The sequence below is a fragment of the Pipistrellus kuhlii genome, unplaced genomic scaffold (genome assembly GCF_014108245.1).
Source record: "Pipistrellus kuhlii isolate mPipKuh1 unplaced genomic scaffold, mPipKuh1.p scaffold_m20_p_47, whole genome shotgun sequence".
NCBI classification, from domain to species: Eukaryota; Metazoa; Chordata; class Mammalia; order Chiroptera; family Vespertilionidae; genus Pipistrellus; species Pipistrellus kuhlii.
This window is the reverse complement of record NW_023425548.1, coordinates 855,847-878,557: the sequence shown is the minus strand read 5'-3', so window position 1 is coordinate 878,557 and position 22,711 is coordinate 855,847. Positions and strand designations below refer to the sequence as shown.

Below are 22,711 nucleotides of genomic sequence, written 5' to 3'. Positions count from 1 at the left end.
TTTAATGAGGCTCCCAGGGTCACTTTTTAACCTTATCTTATTTGCATTTCGCGGCATTTGTATTACTATCTAAGTCCACCCCAAGTAAGATTTCCCTTCCCTGGGCTTCTAGGAGGGCCTCTTTCTCCTGGTTTCTCCCTAAGTCCCCATGTCTCCTCTTCCTCCTGGGTTGGATTTGTGCCTCCCTCCCTCTAAATGCTTTTGTCTAGTAGGATTGCATCCTGTTCTTTCTTTTTAATTCCCCTTGCCTTCTCTTTGTGATTTCATCAACTCCCATGATACTAATTCCCCAATGGTTATCACTAGCCCCAAACTTCTTTCTAAACCCCAACACACTATTTGCAAGTCTTCCTAAACCTCAATAGTCAGATGTTCTAAAAATATTCACTTAATGCCTCTAAAATAAAACATTTAAAAAATCTAACCGCTCCCCGCCCTCTTCTCTCAACCAGCATTAGTATCACTGTTGACCCTTTAACTCTTCCCTGACTCAACACAGCCACTAGACACCAACAACTTTCCCTGTCCCTGTCCTTCTATTTGGACATCTGGGTCCTTGCACTCCCTGCTGTGGTCACTGCAATGTGTTCTGTACGAAATCCCTGCATATGGCTCTGATCTGCTCCCTAAATAATCTAATTATGCATCCAACTGGTTATGCCCTGCTGAAATTAAAACTGCGCCAGTACTTCCTTTTTCACCTAAAAGTGAAAAAATAAAATCTTTCTAGTATGAGGCAAAAAAGAAAAACACAAAACAAAAAACAATTTCCTCCCTTTCCAACTGACTCCCAGGACCACTCACCAATTCCTGGTCACATCAAGCAGTTTGCTATGCACGAAACATACACTGAGTGGCCAGATTATTATGATCTCTGAACGCATAATAATCTGGTCACTCGATGTATATCCTATATAATAAAAGGCTAATATACAAATTGTCCCCTCAACCAGGAGTTCGACCAGCAGACAGGCTAGCCAACTGCCTATGTCCCCTCCTCTCTGGCCAGGCTGGCCGTACCCCACCCATGCACGAATTCATGCACCAAGCCTCTAAATACACACAAACACTGAGTGGCAGATTACTATGCGTTCAGTGATCATAATAATCTGGCCACTCAGTGTATGCTGTTGCTCAGGACACCTTCTATTCCCTCTACATGAAATGTGGTTCCCTTGTTGTACCCGAGCCCATTCCAAAGAGGCCTTCCAAACTCTGTTCAAACATTGTCCCCAAATATAAAATATTACCACTCCTAAGCAACTATGTGCATAGTTGTTAAATATTCCTTTCTCCATATGCTTAGAAGAAACTGTTCTATAATTAATTATAACACAATATTGTGCTCCCTTGAAGGGCAGGGACCTTATCTTTTTTACTTTGCATCCTCAGCTGCCTACACAAATAGTCTTATTAGATATATAGTTTAAGTAAATAACTTGCTTCTAAAGTCACTTTTAAAAGAATCTTTGAGCCCTAGCTGGTTTAGATCAATAGACAGAACATTGGCCTGAAGACTGAAGGGTCCCAGGTTCAATTCCAGCCAAGGGCATGTACCTTGGCTGCAGGCACATCCCCAGTAAGGGATTTGCAGGAGGCAGCTGGTCGATGTTTCTCTCTCATCAATGTTTCTAACTCTCTATCTCTCTCCCTTCCTCTCTGTAAAAAATCAATAAAATATATTTTAAAAAGAAAAAAGAATCTTTGATTGATAGGCATTAATTTAAAAATGGAAATGTCATAAATTAGTTCATTTTTTAAGGGTGAATTGTTTTTCTTAATACTCAAATGGAGTGTCAATATTTACTCATTCAAGCTATGGACGTTTAAAAACTAATCTCAGATATTTGCTACCCTCAGAACATATAGAAATTGGAGCAAGTACTGGACTCTGATGATCAAATACTCAATTCATCTTTCTATTGTAATTTGCCAGGAATACTGTCCAAAATGGGTCCATGGAACTTCCTAGTGTTTGACTCTGACACTTCCACTTACCACGGCAGCAACCAGCCAATGTGGCTACAATGTAGATTCCAAAAATATATTAGGAGAAAATGTCTACTATCTCAAATATTTTTTATTGATTATATGATGAAATATTACTATTTTGTATATACTATTTAACATGACCACTAGAAAAATAACAATTACTTCTGTTGCTCACAGGATATTTCTGTTACACAGTGAGCACTATTTTATATAACAAAGCCCATTTGACACCTAGATATATGTGTGTCACTATGGAAGAGATAACTTCATTCTATTACAGATTCCAGCAGTTTCTTAATGACAGTGCTGTCATATTGTTTGATTAGTGTGGAATTAGTAGCAAATTAAACAAAGAAAACATCCACAGGATACACTGGGTCCAGAAACATTTAATTTATGATATATAAAAATAATTAACAGCAAAAAAAGTGCTACATAATTAGTTAATTCCAACCGCTGCCAATCCAGGAGAAGATACATGCAGAAACGCTAGCACTGCCTCTTACAGATCATGCATAAGAAGATGATACTACTGGACAGCTTAAGTGTCTTGTCTCATGTAAGTATATGTCTGCACACCACACAGACATTAAATTTGAAGCAATAATCAAGAACTATGTGAGATTTTTCTTGAAGCAGCTGGAAAGCAGAAGAGACTAGAGGTGAGACTGGAGTGAATTTGAGAGGACAGGAGTGAAGTCCAGGTCACTGTGGCTCCAAAGGCCACGCTCTTCATTCCTCGTCAACACTGACTCCCAGGGGGAGAGCAAAGAAGGGGAGAACACCTGAGCTTGTACAAAAGCAGCAAGTGCCAGCACAGGCATAGAATGAGGAGGGTAAACGATTGGGGGGAGAGAGAGGAAGAGGGAGAAAAAGCAGAAGCAGAAAGATAAACTTTGGACAAGGTCACTTTCTAAGTGACAGCTGTGACAAGAAAAGATGGAGGAAAAGGCAAAAACAATGAGCTCAAAGTAGAAGAGAGCTTATCATGGATCCTTCAACTTAGTCAAGTTGGAAGGTGAGACTATACTGCTTACCGGTGTCTAGAAGCACGTAAGAATAAATGTGCTGGAGTAAATAACAAGTGAGAAATGTCAAATTGATGTCAGACAGCATCAGTTTAAGAAGGGCTACATCAGCGTGGCTGCTGCTGGATCAACAGCACCCACCATCGACGCCGTCACTGCTGGCAGAAAGAACACTGTGCCAGGTGGCTGGCCTACCACGGGGTGTCTCTAGAAAGAAAACGTAAATCATGGATGCTGTCCAGAGAGTCTGGCCCTTACAGTAGGTAGGCAGGCAGGTAAATAAGAAAGAAAGGCCAGGGGACTGACAGAATGCAAAGCAGAAATATAAGCACTAGCGAGAAATCAAGTTTGGAGTTAAAAGTATAACTGAAGTAAAAATTAAAAAAAAGCTGAGTGGTGGCAATAAATACACCGGAGAGGGGAGATGACAGAGAGAGAGAGAAACAGAGAGAGAAACAGATAGACAGAGAGAAAGAGAAACAGAAAGAGAGAAAATTCCCACACTTAAACCTGCAAAGGGTCACACTGCAGACAATCACATCAAACCCCGCCCTGTGTGACCTAGCCTGTGTTCATCAGGGTGTTGCCTCTACTATCCTCCCAGCAGACACGATGGCCCAGGCACAATGACCAGCGGCTGTCCACAGCTATGCCACGCTCTTTCCTCAGGCCTGTCAGTGTTGCTCCATCTGCCCGGCTGCTCTCCCCGCTGATCCTAGCTGGTGCCCTGCGTTCAGCTTTCCCTAGGAGGCAGCGCACTCCTCAGAAAGCACACTGGCCGTGTCTCCGTGACAAGCATTCAGTGGAAATTTTCCAGACAAGGTTCATGCACATCATCGTGACAATAACGCTGGAGGTATGGCCAGCCTCTATCCATGACACAGAGCATCCTGCAACTGCTTTCTACTGAAAGTCCTGGCCTTGCTCGCTGACACTGTCTTTGTTGGAATTTCTTTCTAATGGTGTCCATGTCTTTGTTAGATTTGTCAACTTGCACAAAAAATGTCAATCTTACTCCTAACTCAGCTAACTATCACTCTAACAAACTGCTCTACACTTAGCTATCAGTATTCAATGTATACATATAACTTGAGCTTTAGATAAGAACTAAAATCACTACCTTTTGTAAAGCAATTAATATAGACAAGGTCCGATGCCACATGATATTTACTGACTAGTTTCTTTTCACTTATCCCCCCTTTTTGAGACATAAAAGTTCTGTACTTTGTGCTATGACACACAATTAAAACAACTAGAAAGATTTTATAAAGACTACTGCATAGTCTTATATATTATAGAAATACATTATATCTTCAATATTCTCTATATTCTTGGATTAAGATGGATGGTCAGGAAGTTATGTATTTAGACTGCATTTTTCAAAATCCCCAAGAAATTGAATTTTCTCGGTTAGGCTTTGATTTTATACCACTTGCTTATTTTGAGATCTGTTTAAAAAACTGCCCTGTGGAATTTGTTTCTTACACTACAAGGCAGCTACTTGGAGACAATTTTAACACTGCAGTATAATGTGTGCAACAGTCTCCATATCAAGTGAATTCTTGTCATATTGCTATGAACCAGGTAACTCTTCTTATTGATTACTGGAAAGCTCTGGAGCCTATTTGTAGTTTAGGTTTAGGAAGTGTGTGTTTACTGGGTCCTGGCCTCACCATTACCTTCGTGTTTATGCCACATGTATTTTACAATGGCCAAATTTCCTTGCTTATTTTTATTTTATTTTATCCTACCATTCATTGTGTTTTTATGCATCTCCATAAGTCTATTTTGGAACAAGGAACAGTACCAATAATCTCAGAATATCTTTTGGTTTTATGTTGTCAGCATGAACCTTTCACTCTAGGATGAAAAAGGATGACAAATCATCTCACCACAGTTCTGACATGGCATTACTTTACAAAACAGTTTAAGATCTCTCACATATAGATGAAGTCTACACTGTGAGAACACAGTCTGCAGCACAGAGCAGTACAGCCATTAGACAACAAACACCTAACATCAGAAACACAGTCACGGAAAAGTTTACACACTGTTTACTGAGCTCTAAACGTGACTACATACAAAAGGCTAAGTAAAATTCAGATTCTTGCCAAAACCGGTTTGGCTCAGCAGTAGAGCGTTGGTCTGCGGACTGAGGGGTCCCGGGTTCGATTCCGGTCAGGGGCATGTACATTGGTTGCGGGTGCATCCCCGGTTGGGGGTGTGCGGGAGGCAGCTGGTTGATGTTTCTCTCTCATCGACGTTTCTAACTCTCTATCTCTCTCCCTTTCTCTCTGTAAAAAAATCAATAAAATGTTTTTTTTTTAAAAATTCAGATTCTTAAATACATACACAATTGCTTTTTGTGTAACGAACCACCCAGAATGCAATCGACTCTTACAACTGGCATCGTAGCTTGTGCACCTGGGGCAGTAATTCACTGCAGAGGCCTCACACAACACCGGCGGAGTGGCTGTGCGTGAAAGTTCTTTCTCTCCCAGATCTCAGTGTGTGATCCAAAACACTCAAAACTTCAAATCCCTCCGCAGCCTAAATACAATTTGACATTTCGGTTTGCCTTACCTATAATTTACACCTGTATGATGATTATACATGTAGACACAAAATAATTTTAACTGAATATAAAATTATACTACACAAAGATAAAAAATAATGATTATGAAAACTAACTGTACTTGAGAATACTTCAGTTTATGCCTCATAAATATAGATAGCTATATTTATGTTTCACAGAGATGAAAAAGATAGGAAAAAACCTTTATTAACATTGCTAAGAAATAAGTAAAGCTAACAATTAGATTAAAAAGATTGAAAAAAGCATTCACAATGAGATTGGAAATTCAATTTAAGAGGGAAAAAAGATGCTGAAGTATACATGCTTTTTGGAAATTCATAGAAATAAAAAGGTAAGATCTCTGTTTCATGACAAAGACTGCAAAGAATGCTAACTTTCTGTACAACATGAAATTCAAACATTTAAGTGTTTTTCACTTTAAAAAAAATACTGTCTGGAAGAGAAAGGAGAAAGTGCAAGTGTGGTTGCAGCAAACAGAGACAACTCAGAAGCTACAGGGACAGGTCCCATGAGGACCAGGCCGGTCTCAAGCCAAAGGCCTGTCAATAGCGTACCTCTGCAAGAAAGCCTGAGTTGGAGATTTTCAACCTTTTTCATCTCATGGCACATAAACTAATTACTAAAATTCTGTGGCACAACAAAAAGTGTATTTTTGCCTGACCAAAAAAAAAGGTATGGTTTTGATTCATTCACACTGGACAGTTAGTGTTGTGTTGGCTGTTATCATTTTTTTATAGGACAATCTAAGGGAAAAGAGGTCAGTGCCCCAACTCAGTAGTCAGATTTTGCATGTTTTAAAAGTCCTTGTACACATGGTTGAAAAATTAGTCAATCATCTTCTAATTTTCCAGGGGGTGCTGGATGGTTTTTAGTGTAAAAGACACTGAATACTGTTTAACTTTTTAAAGGACGTACTTTATAGTGCATATTGAAATCCTATATGTTAAGTATTTCTATTTTTTTACAATGTTTTAAAAAAATTTTAAATAGGAAAAACCATGTAAACAAAGTAACTTTTTGGCTTTAACTTCAATGAACCTGTTGATAACAGATTTCCCCAAGGACCTCTGGCAAGGATCCCTCAGATTATCAAGATTATATAAAGTTATTTTCTAATCCAAGCAGAGTAACACTCAGGGAAGTGAGGACATGCAACACTGTGAGTACATGTGCTAAGTGCACTACTTACATCTTTCAGGAGCTTGGTCGATGTGCTCTGGACAAAGAAGGAAGAAGTGGCTGACATCCTGGAAGGTGCCCGCCCCCACAGCACAAGGGTAATGGTATGTCTGTGTACATTTCTCTTCACAGCATTTGATAGTGGCTCCAAGGTGCTTACAAAATGCACATCGCTGAAGGGGGAAAAGGGAAAGAAATTTCTTCATAAATCCTGGTAGAGAAACATTCAAATGCAGGGCTAGGAAAGTGTTAAAAACCTTTGTACATCACTTGAAAAACTGAAGTTACAGTTAGCATTTCGCTTTCCCCACTGACTTTGTACAAATAATTTTTTTTTAAATTAGTAGTATGGTTAAAAAGACAGGTTTCTAGTTGAGCATTATTTTAAGTGTTTAAATCCTATCAGTAAACAAGTAAAATGAATATACAGTATAAAACATCTTTCACCCTGCCTAAAAATCAATAGGAAGTAAACTAGTCAATCACAGAGTAGGTTAATGAGGGACAACTATATTGTTCAATGCAACAGATGGACACATTTCATTGTGGTAATTCATTTTAAGTTTCTTAGTAAATGCTAGGAGTGTAAAGAAAAATTAGGTCATGAGTATCTTCTCTCTCCTCAGTCCCACCAATTTCAATCTGAGGCTACTCTCTTACAAGCAGTAAGAGCAAAGAAATTAGGCCCCCATGATCAACAGAGTAAGTCTAGGGCAGTGGTCAGCAAACTCATTAGTCAACAGAGCCAAATATCAACAGTACAACGATTGAAATTTCTTTTGAGAGCCGAAAACCGACTTCTGCGCATGGGCCACGAAGTTTCAATTGCACTGTACATGTGCACCTGCACGTGGTATTTTGTGGAAGAGCCACACTCAAGGGGACAAAGAGCCGCATGTGGCTCCCGAGCCGCAGTTTGCCCCCTGGTTTAGGGCAGCTGAGTGTGTAAGAAGTCAATCTGAATGATCGATCTATAATGCTTTACTTCCTTACCTCGCCTTTCCCTAAGAATGACTTGCTATCCGCTCAAGCCCATTGTGGACATCATTTCTTTGGTGGCACTTTCGCTGGAGGCCTGCACTGTGCAGGGTAAGCCTCCCTCTGTGCAGAAGAGGCCAGGCTGCCTTGTTACACTAGCCTCTGCGTTAGCACTTCTGATATTTGCATAGTGGTTTGTCTTTGCCTCCCGTTCCAACATCCCTGGGTAGAAACTGGTTGTCCTAGCTCTGTTCAGGCAGCACCACGAATGCCGCTGACAGAGAAAGGCCAGGCATATGTATCCTAAGTGGATGCCACTCTCAGGACTCTCATTTGTGAGAGCGGCTCGCAAATAGCACAGCTGGAATACCTAAAGCAAAACAGAATGATCTGCGGGAACACCAAGCCTCAAGGAACCACAGACATCTTCACATGCCAATGTTGACTCTACATTTCAACATTTATGTGTAAACCTGCATAAGCAAGCACATGCCCTCAAAATCTCATAACCTCAGGTCCTCCGCTTCGAATGAATATGAAAAATCTTAGCACCTCTTGGTGTGTCTGCAACACACTGAGTGCAGCCAACAGACCACAGCAGTCTTTAAGTCCTCGTAAACTCTAGCTGTATCTGTGCCATTTTAATTTTATACTAGAGGCCCAATGCACGAAATTCGTGCAAGAGTGGGCCTTCCTCTCTCCTGCTTCTGCAGGCTCCGGCTTCACTCCGGCTGCCACAGGCACCCAGGACTCAGGCTTCCCTTGCAGCCCCAGTTTTCTCTAATTAACAACATGTTATACTTTTATTATTATAAATAAAATCCACGGAGCCACAGACTAATGCACATTTTAGTTCTTTTCTGTACTCAAGGGCATGAAAAACACAGAGAGGTTCACTGGTATGGCTTAGGGATTGAGCATCATTCCATGAACTAAGATGTCACAATGTTTCTCTCTAAAAATCAATGGAGCCGAAACCAGTTTGGCTCAGTGGATAGAGCATCGGCCTACTGACTGAAAGGTCCCAGGTTTGATTCTGGTCAAGGGCATGTACCTTGGTTGCGGGCACATCCCCAGTAGGGGGTGTGCAAGAGGCAGCTGGTCAATGTTTCTCTCTCATCGATGTTTCTAGCTCTCTCTCTCCCTCCCTTCCTCTCTGTAAAAAATCAATAAAATATATGCTTTTTTAAAAATTAAGCCCTCTGCTCTACAGAAAACACTAAGAAAATGAAAACAAGTTGCAAACTAGGCAGAAATATTTATAAAATGCATCTCTAATGAACAACTTATATGAAGAATATATAAAGAATTCTGACAACTCAATAGTAAGAAGACAAATCAATTGGAACAGGGTAGGGGTAGGGGCAAAAGATTTGAACAAACACTTCACTAAAGATACACAACAACCCTAACTAGTTTGTCTCAATGGACAGAGCATCGGCCTGCAGACTCAAGGATCCCAAGTTCGATTCCAGTCAAGGGCATGTACCTTGGTTGCAGGCACATCCCCAATGGAGAGTGTGCAGGAGGCAGCTGATCAATGTTTCTCTCTCATCAATGTTTCTAACTCTCTATTCCTCTCCTTTCCTCTCTGTAAAAAAATCAATAAAATATATATATACTTTTTTGAAAACGAATCACAATAGCAAGTAAAGTACATAAGATGTTCAATCTCATTAGTCATTAGGAAGCAAAAAAGAAGCCCACAAGGAGGTATCACTGAACTAGAACTGCTAAAACTCAGAAACACTGACAATACCCAGTGTTAGCAACACCACAGAGCCAATGCACCTCTCACCACTGAGAAATGGAAAGGTGTACAGGCAAAGTTAAACATACACTTCCAAACAAACAATGTCGCATCCATGTTCACAGCGGCTTTATAAATAACAGCCAAGAAAAAACTACCCACTGGTGAATGACCATTATGCTAAGTACATGCTGTACGATTCCATTTCAGTATCTGCAAAAGTACAAGAAGAGGAACAGGTCAGTGATGGCCAGGAGTTTGGGGGGGAGGGGGGGGCAGCACTCTCAAGGGGGAGACTCTAACCAAGGGCAATGTTTCTGCATGGCCGTCCATCCGCACCCATCTCTGTCCCCAATCCTTTGGGGTCTCTCCCTCCCTCTCTCCATCTAACTTGGTGGGCCCTGCTCTGCCCCTCCTCCTGACACCTGTCTGCAGCCTCCCCTTCTTTTCCGGGGACAGAGCTCCCCGAAGGCTGTGCAGGCCCTGCCGCTGTGTGGAGATTATGGGGCGAGCCCAGGCGGAGCCTGGGAGGAGAGCTGGGGTGACAGGTCACAGGGAGGAGGAGGGAGGGACGTGGAGCTTGTGCCATGGGAGATGCACCCGGCTCCTCGGCTGCCCCCACCCAGCAGCTTTTCCAGGCCCCTGCACAGCTGTCGCCCTCTGCCCCTGGCTGCCTCACGCTTCCTTTCAAGTTTTGGACTCAGTTTCTCCAACTCAGCCCCACCCCCCTCTCTGCTGCATCCCAGGAGCCTGAGGCCGCCCCTTGGCCTCAGGCAGGTGCACCTGGCCTGCCCCCCCATAATGGTGCTACCCACTCTCATGGAGTAGTGAAATGTAACAAATAAAAAGAAGCAGCTCTGAAGATTATAAACTGTGCACTGAGAACGCCACAGGCTGCAGAGGGCTGCGCAGTCCACGGCTCTCGGATCACACATAACAGCCACTGGGTCCCTCCTGGCTCCCTCCCCCGCCACCTCCACTGGGGGCTTGGGCCAAACCATGGGAGCTTCCTGACAGCTCTAACCTCACACCTTACTTTCCAGTCTAGCCCACCAGTGCCCGCAGCAAGCTAGCCTAGGTCTGAGCATTTGCCCACTGGTGGTCAGTGCATGTCATAGCAACTGGTCAAACAGTCAAACTCCCAGGGGAACTTGCAATCAAGGGGACAATTTGCATATTAGGATTTTATTATATAGAATGTTTATATCAGTCAAAAGAAAGCTGGAGTGGCTATATTAATATTAGACAAAATAGATTTCCGAGTTAAATACAGGCTTTTTTTTTTTATTGAAGTATCCTTACCAGTATCTTTCCTCTGAACAAAGTTATTTTATACTAGAGGCCCGGTGCATGAAAATTCATGTGCTGGAGGGGGGGGTCCCTCAGCCCAGCCTGCCTCCTTCACAGACCAGGAGCCCTGGGGGGTAGTGGGGAGGCGACCTGGCGATCAGGGGAAGGTGACATCCCCATCACACCTCTGCTGCCAGCGAAAGCCTCAGCCAGCCCTGGTTACCTGAGCCTCGGGAGGCCCTGGGTGGCTGGGCAGCCACCCTATGGGGCTTGCCTGTCCCTCAGGCCGGCCCTGGGCAGTTGGGACAACTGCCATCCAAGGCTTGCCTGCGCCTTGGGCCAGCCTGGGCAACTGGGGGGCTGAGGGGACTGGGGTACTCCAGAGGCAGGTACCCTGGTGGGGCTGAGGGGACTGGGCACCACCATCTTGTGGCTGTGGGCACTGCCATCTTTGAGGTCATGGCAGTCAATTAGCATATTCCCTCCTTATTAGATAGGATAGAGCATTATCACAGCCTCTCTATGATGGAGAATTCAATGTTGTACACTAAAAAGTACCTACTACAGTCCCATAGAGAGAAATATACTGGAATTGAGATACAGTCCAACTTAAGTATTAAGCAAAAGGGTTAACATAACAGTCCCGAGATTACTATTCTTACCAAGGCCTGCTTGCCAGCTGGCACCCTCGATTCCCCAAGTGAAAGGGCAATTTTCTGCAGCTAGATAAGTGTGCCAACAGTGTGGCTTTCCCTCTGGTAAGGGCAGGCCCAGGGTTGATACTCTTGGTGCAGGAGCATCACACACATGCAGCTGCACTTTCCTTGCGGAAGAAGAGGGTGCCTATGTGACCCCTCATGGGAGGGAGGGCACCTAAGGTAGCTGGCACCGGGATTCTCCCAGAGTCTGCCAGTGTCTCTTCCCACTGAGATGCTCACCAAACCACATGAGCCTCAGCCATAATCACAACCCTATGGGTCCCATGGGTTCCTCCTGGGAGCCTCCAACCTGGACAGTCTTATAGACCCAGCACCACACTGTGAATGTTTACCTTTCCTCTTAAAAAACATCTAGCAGAAAAGAAAGTATATATACTTTGATAAATTTTTAAAATTTACATTACAGATCAGTAGGATTATCTTAATATATAAAAACCCTGGGTCTGTCACATACAGGAGCAGGAGGCTTAACCAACCGGAAGTCAGTCCTGCAGTCAGTGCTGGGTTGCCGTGGCGACCCAGCACTGACAGCTACAGTGACAGGCACTGTTACCCAGCGTGTCTGCTGAGGGACTTAAAGAAAGAAGCAGCCTCTGTGGCAGCTGTTGATCAGCACTTGCCTCTCTCTTTCTTTCCAGGCCTGGTCAGCAGCCTCGCCTCCATTTCTTTCCAGGACTCCACCAGGGCTGCTGATCAGGCCCCATTGATAGGCGCAGAGACACTGATTGGCATAGAAGCCAACCAATCAGAACCAAATCTGAGTGAATTGCGAGGGGCCAATGGCTGCCTAGGAGGCAAAGCTTTTGACAGTGACTGGCATAAAACCAACCAATCAGAACCAAATTGGCTGGCAAAGGAGGGAAGTTGGGGGCAAGATCAGGTCGGCAGAGGAGGGCAGTTGAAGGCAACCAGGCCAGCAGGGAGGGCAGCTGGGGGCAATTGGGCTGGCAGGGGAGCAGTTAGGTATTAATCAGACTGGCAAGCAGAAGCAGTTAGGGCCAATCAGGCAGGCAGGCAGGCAGACGAGCGGTAACCAACAGTCCCAGATCGTGAGAGGGATGTCCAATTGCCAGTTTAGGCCCCGAGGTTGTCCCAGATTGGAGAGGGTGCAGGCTGGGCTGAGGGACACCACCACCCACCCACCACCACACCCACCACACACACATACACATACCCTCCCCCCAGTGCATGAATTTCATTCACCAGGCCTCTAGTATTAAAATAAAACCATATTAGACAATAGTGATAAAATAGGTACTTGCAGATCACCTACCATAAAGAGGTAGACCAATGTTTTAAATCTTATTGGAACTAATTTCAGTTGGTTAGAGGAGATAAAGACTTTTTACTGTACTGTATACTGCTTTTGTTTTAAACTAAAAGCACACTTATATTACACTGCTTACTTTTAATATGCACTAGCATCTTATTATAGAAAAGCTTTTTTTGGTTGTCTACAAAAAGAGTACAAAATATAAAAACAAAAACTTACAACTCTTCTCTCAGAACTAAGTTGGCTTTACAAAAAGACACCTGGCACAAAATCAGTATATGATAGAATTTCAATATGGGTTTGTGGTATGAGAAAATATAAGAAATTATCAAATTCTAAGGGAAATGATATAAGCAATTTTTAATTATTTTTAATAGAGTATGACACTACATTTGATTCAGAAATAATTAAAAGGACAGAAATGTGTGTTAGAGGTTGAGTTATTTCTTTTCGGAGGGGAACAAAGGGAGGCTTTAGATAAAGAAATGACCAAGCATCCGTAGCATGCAGAATAAGACTATTCCTTTGGTAATATGCAAGCTACCCAGGTTTCCTAGATTTTGGTAGCACACCCAGGTTCCAAAGAGGAAATTAAAAGAAACATCATTACCTTTCCTGAACACAGGTTTCTAGTTTTAGCATATTCTTCCACCTAGAAAAAGGTAAATAATGTTCCCCCTGGAAAAACTGAAAAGCAGTCTGAGGGAAATCCCAGAAAAACTGAACTACTTGATAAAGAATGCCATTTAACAATTGAGAAAATTACATTAAATACATTAACTTGAAAAGAATAACAGTATTAGTCAAACCAGGATTTCTCAACCTCAGCAATGCTGGCATTCTGAGCGAGATAATTAATTCTTTGTGTGGAAGGCTGGCCTGTGCAGCTCAGGACTTTCAGCAGCAGCCACTAGGTGACAGCAGCGCCTTCCTCTCTGTCCCAGCGAATGCATCTCATTGGCAAATTACAGGCATGCATACATTCATCCCATAAATGACTCTCTTGTGTTCCAGGTACTCTATGAGATGCTAGAGATAAAATGATAAACCTAAACAGATATTATCCATGCCCTCATGGTGCTTACAGCCCTAGACGGGGACCAAAGAAATAGACACACACACAAACAACGTAAGAATACAAATGTTTTTAAGTGACAAAAGGAGAGCTACCTGTTCTAATGAGAATGTATAATAAGGATACAAGCTCAAATGTTTATTATTAAGACTAGAGGCCCAATGCCTGAAATCGTGCAAGGGGCTCGGCCCTCATAGCCTTAGCGGCAGCCCCCAGCCCTCACACCCCCAGCTTCAGCCAGAAGGTGGTTCAGCAGTCCAATCTAATTAGCATATTACGCTTTTATTATCATAGATTATTATAGATGTGCACATTCGAAAAGTTAACAGAGCCTGGTCGGTGTGGCTCAGTGGTTGAGCATCAACCCATGAACCAGATGGTCATAATTCGATTCCTGGTCAAGGCACAGGTTTTGGGCTCGATCCCCAGCAGGTGGCATGCAGGAGAGGCAGCAGATCAATGATTCTTTCTTATCACTGATGTTTCTCTCTCTTACACACACCCTATTCCTTCCTCTCTGAAGCCAATAAAAACATTTTTTTTTTCAATTGAGAGAGTAATGCAACCCTCCATCTGGGGTCTATACCTTGTTCTCATACTTCTTAATAAATGGCCTCTTTATTTCAATTACTACCAATTGGGGGGCAAAAAGGGTCTCATAAAGAGATCTAAATAGAAGTCGTGCATCATTATCAACCATTATTTTTCCCCAGTTTAAATTTGGCAAATATATTTTCATCCTCTGTAATCAGAAAGTACTTTTTTTCTAACAAATGGATTTAAAACATACCAAAAATCTTTTAAAATATTTTAAATAGCCCTAGCTATTTGGCTCAATGGATAGAGCACTGGTCTGCAGACTGAAGGCTCCCCAGGTTTAATTCTGGTCAAGGACATGTACCTTGGTTGCAAGATGGATCCCTGGCCCTGATCAGGGCATATGTGGGTGGCAACTAATCAATGCGTCTCTCTTACATCGATGTTTCTCTCTCTCTCCCTCTGTCTCCCCCTCCCTTCTCTAAAAACTCAATGGAAAAATGTCCTTGGTGTGGATTAACAATATAAATAAATAAATAAGTTAATTAAAAAAAATATTTTAAACAGTTCAGGAAATTCTGTGCCCAAGATGTTTTAATGACAAATGTCAGAATATCTTTTCATTGTTTGGTTTTACAAACTTTTCTTGTTTCTGTTAATAAAATAACAATAGAAATAGTCCCAAATATTCATTTTTTATAATCCTCACCTGAGGATATTTTTTTCCATTGATTTTAAAAGTGTGGAAGGGTTAGAAGAAAGAGAGACATCAATGTGAGGAACACACATTGATTGCCTGGCTCCCGTACACCCCAACCTGTACCAGCCCTTGGCACGGAAGCAAACCCCCAAACATTGATGCCTAACCACTCAGCAATGCCAGCCAGGGCCCAAATATTCATTTTTGAAATGCTCAACCCCAGCACACTTATTTGAAAACTCATTATGTTCTCATTATTGATTTCACATTTATCTTAAAGAGGCAATGACATACCATGCATGACATTGAGACACATGTCATCATAATGAAAATCAATAAACTTAGAACATCTGTCTTTGGATAAAAATAAAAATGTAGTCTAAATTCAACAGCACTTTCACATACTCTGCCCCAGGGAACCTGTTGAGATATTAAAGATTTTCACTGTCCCCAACCTCTTATCTCCATCACTTGTAAAAATTTGCTCTGTTTTATTTTTTTTAATATATTTTATTGATTTTTTTTACAGAATGGAAGAGAGAGGGATAGAGAGTTAGAAACATCGATGAGAATCATCAATCAGCTGCCTCTTGCACACCTCCTACTGGGGATGTGCCGGCAACCAAGGTACATGCCCTTGACGGGAATCGAATCTGGGACCTTTCAGTTCACAGGCTGATGCTCTATCCACTGAGCTAAACCGGTTTCGGCAAAATTTACTCTGTTTTAGACATTGTTTAAATAATGTCTAAATTTAGACAATTACAAATTTGTAAAACTTGTGTAAAATGAACCACAGTGCCAATCTCCTTTAATAATCTAAACTCTGGACTTCTTACTTATAACTATGAATGAATAATTCCATGAATGATCTTTAGTGCTTTCATTTAGGCTACAAATATTTCTTGAGGAAAAGCCAAAACAGAAAAGATCCTGTGAGAAGGGCACTATTATTCTAATGAGAGTAGAGAAACCAGATTGCAAGTAAATACACACTACTCGTATGTCAGATGGCAATACATGAAAGGAGAAACAATAGCCCAGCGGCAATTCAGCAGCTGAGCATCAACCTATGAATCAGGAGGTCACAGTTTGATTACCGGTCAGGGCACATGCCCGGATTGTGGGCTCAATCCTCAGTAAGGGGCATTCAAAAGGCAGTTGAACAATGATTCTCTCTCATGTTTCTATCTCTCCCTCTTCCTTCCTCTCCAAAATCAACTTTAAAAAAATAAATTAAAATGTATTCAAAATTTTTAAACAGAGGAGAAACAATAAAGCAGGGGTATTATGGGAAGAGGAGACACTTGAAATTTTTGATAGGGAGCCCAGCAAAGTCCTCACTGATAAGGTAACTTGAATGAATATCTAAAGGAAATGAGAGAGCATTCGATACTCGTGTATCGAAGAAGAATATTCAACAGAGAAAGAACAAGAGGTGCAAAGACCCTGAGGTGAGAGATGTCTGGCCTACTTGAGGAGGACACAGACGGGGTCAAGTGTGACTGAAGGAAACAGGAAAGAGGAAGAGTGCTATGGGGTGATGTCTTAGAAGTTCTTGGGGGAGGGAAGGGGAGCCCAGAGCCTGGCTGGTTAGTTAGGACTAGCTTTTGTTCTACGAATGAAATGGGAAACCACTGGAGAATGTTAGGTAAAGAAGAGATGGGTCTGACTTGCACTACTTATGTCAGTCCAGACTTGTGAGTATTTAGTTTATCCTGCGGATGGAAACCTGTTGTGGTCCCGTTTTGTCGTTTTTCCAAGAAGCTCTGCAGAACTCACTCAAGCTGACTCCTTGCTCTCCGTATGTGCCCATCTTTCTGTCCGTTCCTGACACCCTCGTGCCTCATCACGTTTGTCCCTGCACCAGGAACTACTTTACTTCTCAAGGAGAACAGTGGTTAGAAGCCAAGGTCTGGGCACTAGGGGTGCTCCCTGCTCCAGGGTCCCAGCTTCCAGGCCTCACAGGACAGAGCTAGGAAATTTATGTAGAATGCCAACTCAGTGGTAATACACACATCTATTGTTCAGTACATGTCTATGTAAACCACATGTGTCAAACACAAGGCCCGCGGGCCAAATCCATCCCGCCAGGCCTTGCAATGTGGCCCGCACCGCGCTGTCATCACTGCACTCCACTGCGTTTCCATCACAATGACAGTTTATGACTGTTCAGTAAACCATTCGGCCCGCGATTTAGGCTAGATTTTAGATTTTGGCCCCTTCTCTGATTGAGTTCGACACCCCTAATGTAAACAGTCAACTCCATGAGTTTACCTCAATCCCTCTAATGCCATTTCAACACCACAAAATTCAGGCTCGCCTCTCCCTATTTGTAGCTCCTTTCTCCAACACTGGAAAACCTAGCTCTCATTACCTTCCACATATTTACGTATTGTTCGCTTATGGTATATCCGTAAAGCAGTTTCAGAATTCCTAACCCGCACCTGTGAGAAACTCATTTAACTCTCTGGATTATACCACATCCAGTTCTTTGTCATTACAGTTCTCCATTCAAGATACTGTTTCCCAGCCTAGCCAGCATGGCTCAGTGGTTGAGTCTCAAACTATGAACCAAGAGATTCCGGGTCAGGGCATGCACCTGAGTTGCAGATTCAATCCCTAGTGCAGGGCATGCAGGAGGCAGCCGATCAATGACTCTCTCTTTTCACTGATGTTTCTATCCTTCTCTCCCTCTCTGAAATCAATAAAAATATATTTTATAAAAAAGATACTGTTTTCTAGTTACTTAGATTAGCTCTTTCCTTTCCTATCCCTCTAAGTGTAAATTTTGCTATTCTTGTTGGTTCCCTAGATGGTTGTAATTCCTTATTTAGGAGTATGTGAGACATTCCTACGGCTCTAAATCAGAGCTTTACAAAGATATACCTGAGAAGTGTCTGTCTGCTATGCCAATCCATTCCCTCTTTTTTATATCCCTTTCCTGCCCGCACCACTGGGAACCAAGCTTCAGTTCTGGTTTATCCTTTCCCATAAAGGAGCATATGCATGTATATTTCCTTATATCTTATTCTTTATTGCATAAAGGGTTGCACACCGTAAATGGTCTTTTGCACTTTTTTTTACTCAAAGGTACTGGTGGAAACCACTGTGCATCAGCTTAAAGAGCTGTTCCTCTGTTGTTTTCAGCTGCGCCATATTCCTCTGTATTCTACTCTATGTGGTCATTTACCTTGTTTCCAACATTCTGCAAATCAAACAATGCTTAACTTTTAATAGTGCAAGTGTTTTGCATCAATGCAGGCTTGTTTTCAGTGTAGATTCCTAAAAACATCACAGGATAAGTGCATATGTGGCTTGTTAGATATAGCCAAACTTAATTCCAGAAAATTTTACCAGTTTGTATTCCCACCCACAAAGTACAGAGTGCCCATTTCCCACAGTCTCACCAATAAATGTGTTGTTATATGCTTAAATTTTTTATCAATGAGACAAACTCTTCTTAGGAGAGAAAAAAATTTTTTAAAGTTCTAGCTAACTGGTCTATCCTGTGCCTAATTTACAAAGGAGAAAACAAATGCATAAAAATGACAATGGAAGACTAATGCTATCCTGCTTTGACTGAATGCAGTAGAGAAGTAAGGGTTTGACAAAGCTGCCCTGGTTTCTTTCTGACCTCATCTCTCCATCTATTCCCAGCATTCTACTTGCTTGGGCCAAGTCCACAGTGCCTAGATGAAGTGAGAATGAATTCAGCCTGTCTCGTTTGGCGCAGTGGTTGAGCTTCAACCTGTGAAACAGGAGGTTGTGGTTTGATTCCAGGTCAGGGGTCAGGGCACATGCCCAGGTTGTGGGCTCGATCCCCAGTAGGGGTGTGCAGGAGGCAGCTGTTCAATGATTCTCATCATTAATGTTTCTCCTCCCTCCCTCCCTCCCTCCCTCCCTCCTTCCTTCCCTCCCTCCCTCCCTCTCCCTCTCTTTCCCTTTTTCTCTAAAATCAATAAAAATATATTAAGGTGGGGTGGAGGAGAAGAAGAAATACAGATTTCTCATGGCGCTGATTCCTCTGTCAGGGGTAAGGCATAGCCTTAATCTCTAAATTCCATCTAAATATTAATCAGTATGCATTTAAAGAACAAGAATGGTAACTTCTTTCCAAAACAGACAGGATGAGGCAATCTTTCCTTTACCCTCTTAGCGAATACAGCTAGGAAATATGTGTATACACACTAACCCAAGTATATGCACATCTCTACATCTCTGTACTTGTATAAATATTAAAGAGTTCATATTGATTCCTTCAATTCCAATCCAACATCAAAAAGTTCCTTTTAGCCTTTGTTCACTGCCTTTCCTGTAAGACAGGCAGACCTTGTTTTATTGTGCTTCACAAAACATTCTGAGTTTTCCACACACTGAAGGCCAGACCCTCCACCAGCAAGATTACAGTTCCCTTCACTGTGATACCTGCTTTCAGCATGGTCTGGAACCAATCCCACAATTATCTCTAAGATATGCCTATACTCTTCAATGTCACAAAACTACTTCTGAGTTCACAGAAAAAAACAGCTCTCACTGATCTATCATAGTCTTGATGTGGCCACCTAAGTATTTTCAGACAGTAGAATTTACTATTATGCATCACACTGTTCAAATTTTGATAATATAGCATTAAAAAGTAATGTCACATTACCAAAACAAGCACTCTCACTTGACTAATCTTGAGGTGAGTGTTACTTATCCATGTAAATCAGATCACTGTGATAATCTGAGTAAAGCAAATGTTATAATAATTGAACTATTACTTGAATCTAAGTCCTTACACTTTTAGAAGTTTTAATCATGTTCAACCTATCAAAGACCCTATAATTTCTATGGTCAAAATTTCCATTTTTAATATTTCTTTGGAAGAGCTGTTCACTTTGCCAAAATATACTTGTCAAAAACCAAAGAGAATTTGTAGGCAGCAAAGCAATTTCACTTCACAGGGTTTGTTGTCTTTATAGAGGGAGGGGAATGTTGCATTTATTTCTCTACTTGTTTCACAATCAAAGCCCTGAAAGATGGCAAACTACAGACATGATGTTACTTGGGGACAGTGCCAACTTAGCTGAAAAGAAGTATTTTAATCAATTTTTAAAACATCAAACAGTGCTAGTATACATTGTGGACTAAAGACGTGTCAAATATCATCTCTATTACCATGTTTCCCCGAAAAGAAGACCTACTTACAGGTTTCCTTCTGAGTGAAATATAAGGCATCCCCCAAAAATAAGGCCCCCTAAGGCTAAACATGAGAGATTTGGTCCACTGATTCTGAAAGAAATGGAGTCATAAGAAATTCACCAGGAAATTCAGGAATTGGATTGTTATGATGATGTTCCAGAAGATGATGACATGATGGTCATTGAATAAATGAGTAAATTCTTGATAGTGTAGGATTCACAGTTTGTCTGATTTGTGTTGACAACTACCGTACTACCGTACCGTATACAGGTAATAAATTTCCTTTATTTTCATTTAATAATAAATGTGTCCTGTATTCTTCTTCATGGAAAAATAAGACATTCTCTGAAAATAAGACGCATTTTGGGGAGCAAACATTAATATAAGACACTGTCATATTTTCAGGGAAACAGGGTAGGTTAAATCTTCACCAAATAATTTTGTCTTAAAAAGTAACAACATGGCCGAGACCGGTTTGGCTCAATGGATAGAGCGTCGGCTTGAGGACTGAAGGGTCCCGGGTTCGATTCCGTTCAAGGGCATGTACCTTGGTTGCGGGCATATCCCCAGTAGGGGGTGTGCAGGAGGCGGCTGATCGATGACTCTCTCTCATCAATGTTTCTGACTATCTCTCTCCCTTCCTCTCTGTACAAAATCAATAAAATATATTTAAAAAAAAAAAAAAAAAAAGTAACCACATGGCCTGGTGACAAGTGTGGCTCAGTGTTGAGCATCGACCTTGAACCAGGAGGTCACAGTTCAGTTCTCGGTCTGGGCAAATGCCCATGTTGTGGGTTCCATCCCCTGTGTGGGACATGCAGGAGGCAGCCAATCAATGATTCTCTCTCATCATTTATGTTTCTATCTCTCTCCCCTTCTCCCTTCCTTTCTGAAATCAATAAAAATATATTTTTTTAAATGTAACCACATGGATTTATAAGTTTAGTAACTAATTCTCATTTCTAGACATTTTAACTTCTGTTTTAAATGTAAAATATGTATCTTAAAAAGTTACATTTATTGTATAACTTAACATACTATGTTTTAGGGGTTTGCATAAACAACTCTTGGATATAAATTAATAATTTCCTATTTTAAAGATTTTTGCATTACAGTAATCACTTAATAAATAATTCTTACAAGTGAACTTCTATGTTGACTACAAGAAATGTATAAAGCTATGCTTAAATGTCTGTTTCTTCTACTTACCTCTGTGCTCCCTGAGACAACAGCTTTGTCCACATTTACTGATAGCGGTTCTTCCATCTGGCACACTCCCAGTGACCACTCCACACAGCGGTGATGAGCCCAACAAGTGCCTAAGATCATTAGAGTGAAAAGGAGCATATGAATAACATTAACAATAGGAACTCTAATAAGGAAAGACATAAAACCCCCGAAATCGCAAAAAGGCACTAAAGCAGCCCTTCCCAGAAATCAATGTTCCAACAAGCCCTCCAGGTGATTTTGATGAACACAAAAGACTGAGAATCACTGAATTAGAAGTTATTTCTCCCAGCAACAAATACTAGAGGCCTGATGCATGAATTTGTGCACCAGTGGGGTCCCTCAGCCTGGACTGTGGGATTGGGCCAAAACCACCTCTCTGACATCCCCCAAGGGGTCCCAGATTGCAGGAGGGCACAAGCCAGGCAGAGGGATCCCACCAATGCACAACTGGGGCCAGGGAGGGATGCAGGAGGTTGGCCAGTGGGGGAGGGATAACAGGCGGACTCCAGGGCATGTCCAGCACATCTCACTCAGTCCCAATTAGTCAGACCCTAGCAGCAAGCTAACCAATTGCTCAGAGTGTCTGCTCACTGGTGGTCAGTGCACGTCATAGCAACTGGTGAACTGGTCAACTGTCTAGAACACATGTGTCAAACACAAGGCCTGCGGGCCAAATCCGTCCCACCAGGCCTTGCAATGTGGCCCTCACCGCGCTGTCATCACTGCACTCCGCTGCGTTTCCATCACAATGACAGTTTATGACTGTTCAGTAAACCATTCGGCCCGCAATTTAGGCTGGATTTTAGATTTTGGCCCCTTCTCTGATTGAGTTCGACACCCCTAGTCTAGAACCTGGGGGTCAGTGCATGTTAGAGCAAGCGGTTGAGCAGCCTTAGCACATCATTAGCATATTACTCTTTGGTTGAACAGACGAATGGACAGACACTTAATGTATTAGGTTTTTATTAAGTAGGACTAGAGGCCAGTGCATGAATTTGTGCATAGATGGGGTTCCACAGCCTGGCCAGTGACCAGGACAATCTCACCCAGTCCCAATAGGGGCTGATAGGGGCCAGCCGGCCAGGGGGAGGGACCACGAGATGTTGGCCACCAGTGAGGCATCGGCTGTGGAAGCGCAATGACCACCCGTGGGCAGCTCCTGCATTGAGCATCTGCC

At 42.2% G+C, this 22,711-nt stretch overlaps 1 protein-coding gene across 1 annotated transcript in view; it reads right to left on the bottom strand.

The window, feature by feature from the left end:
- The window catches only part of KMT2C (lysine methyltransferase 2C), a 240,541-nt gene that overhangs the window by 118,597 nt on the left and 99,233 nt on the right, over positions 1-22,711 (bottom strand). Inside the window, 2 exon segments of the mRNA XM_036412645.2 lie at positions 6,806-6,968; positions 21,514-21,623. Of these exon segments, the coding sequence (XP_036268538.1) occupies positions 6,806-6,968; positions 21,514-21,623 (273 nt within the window).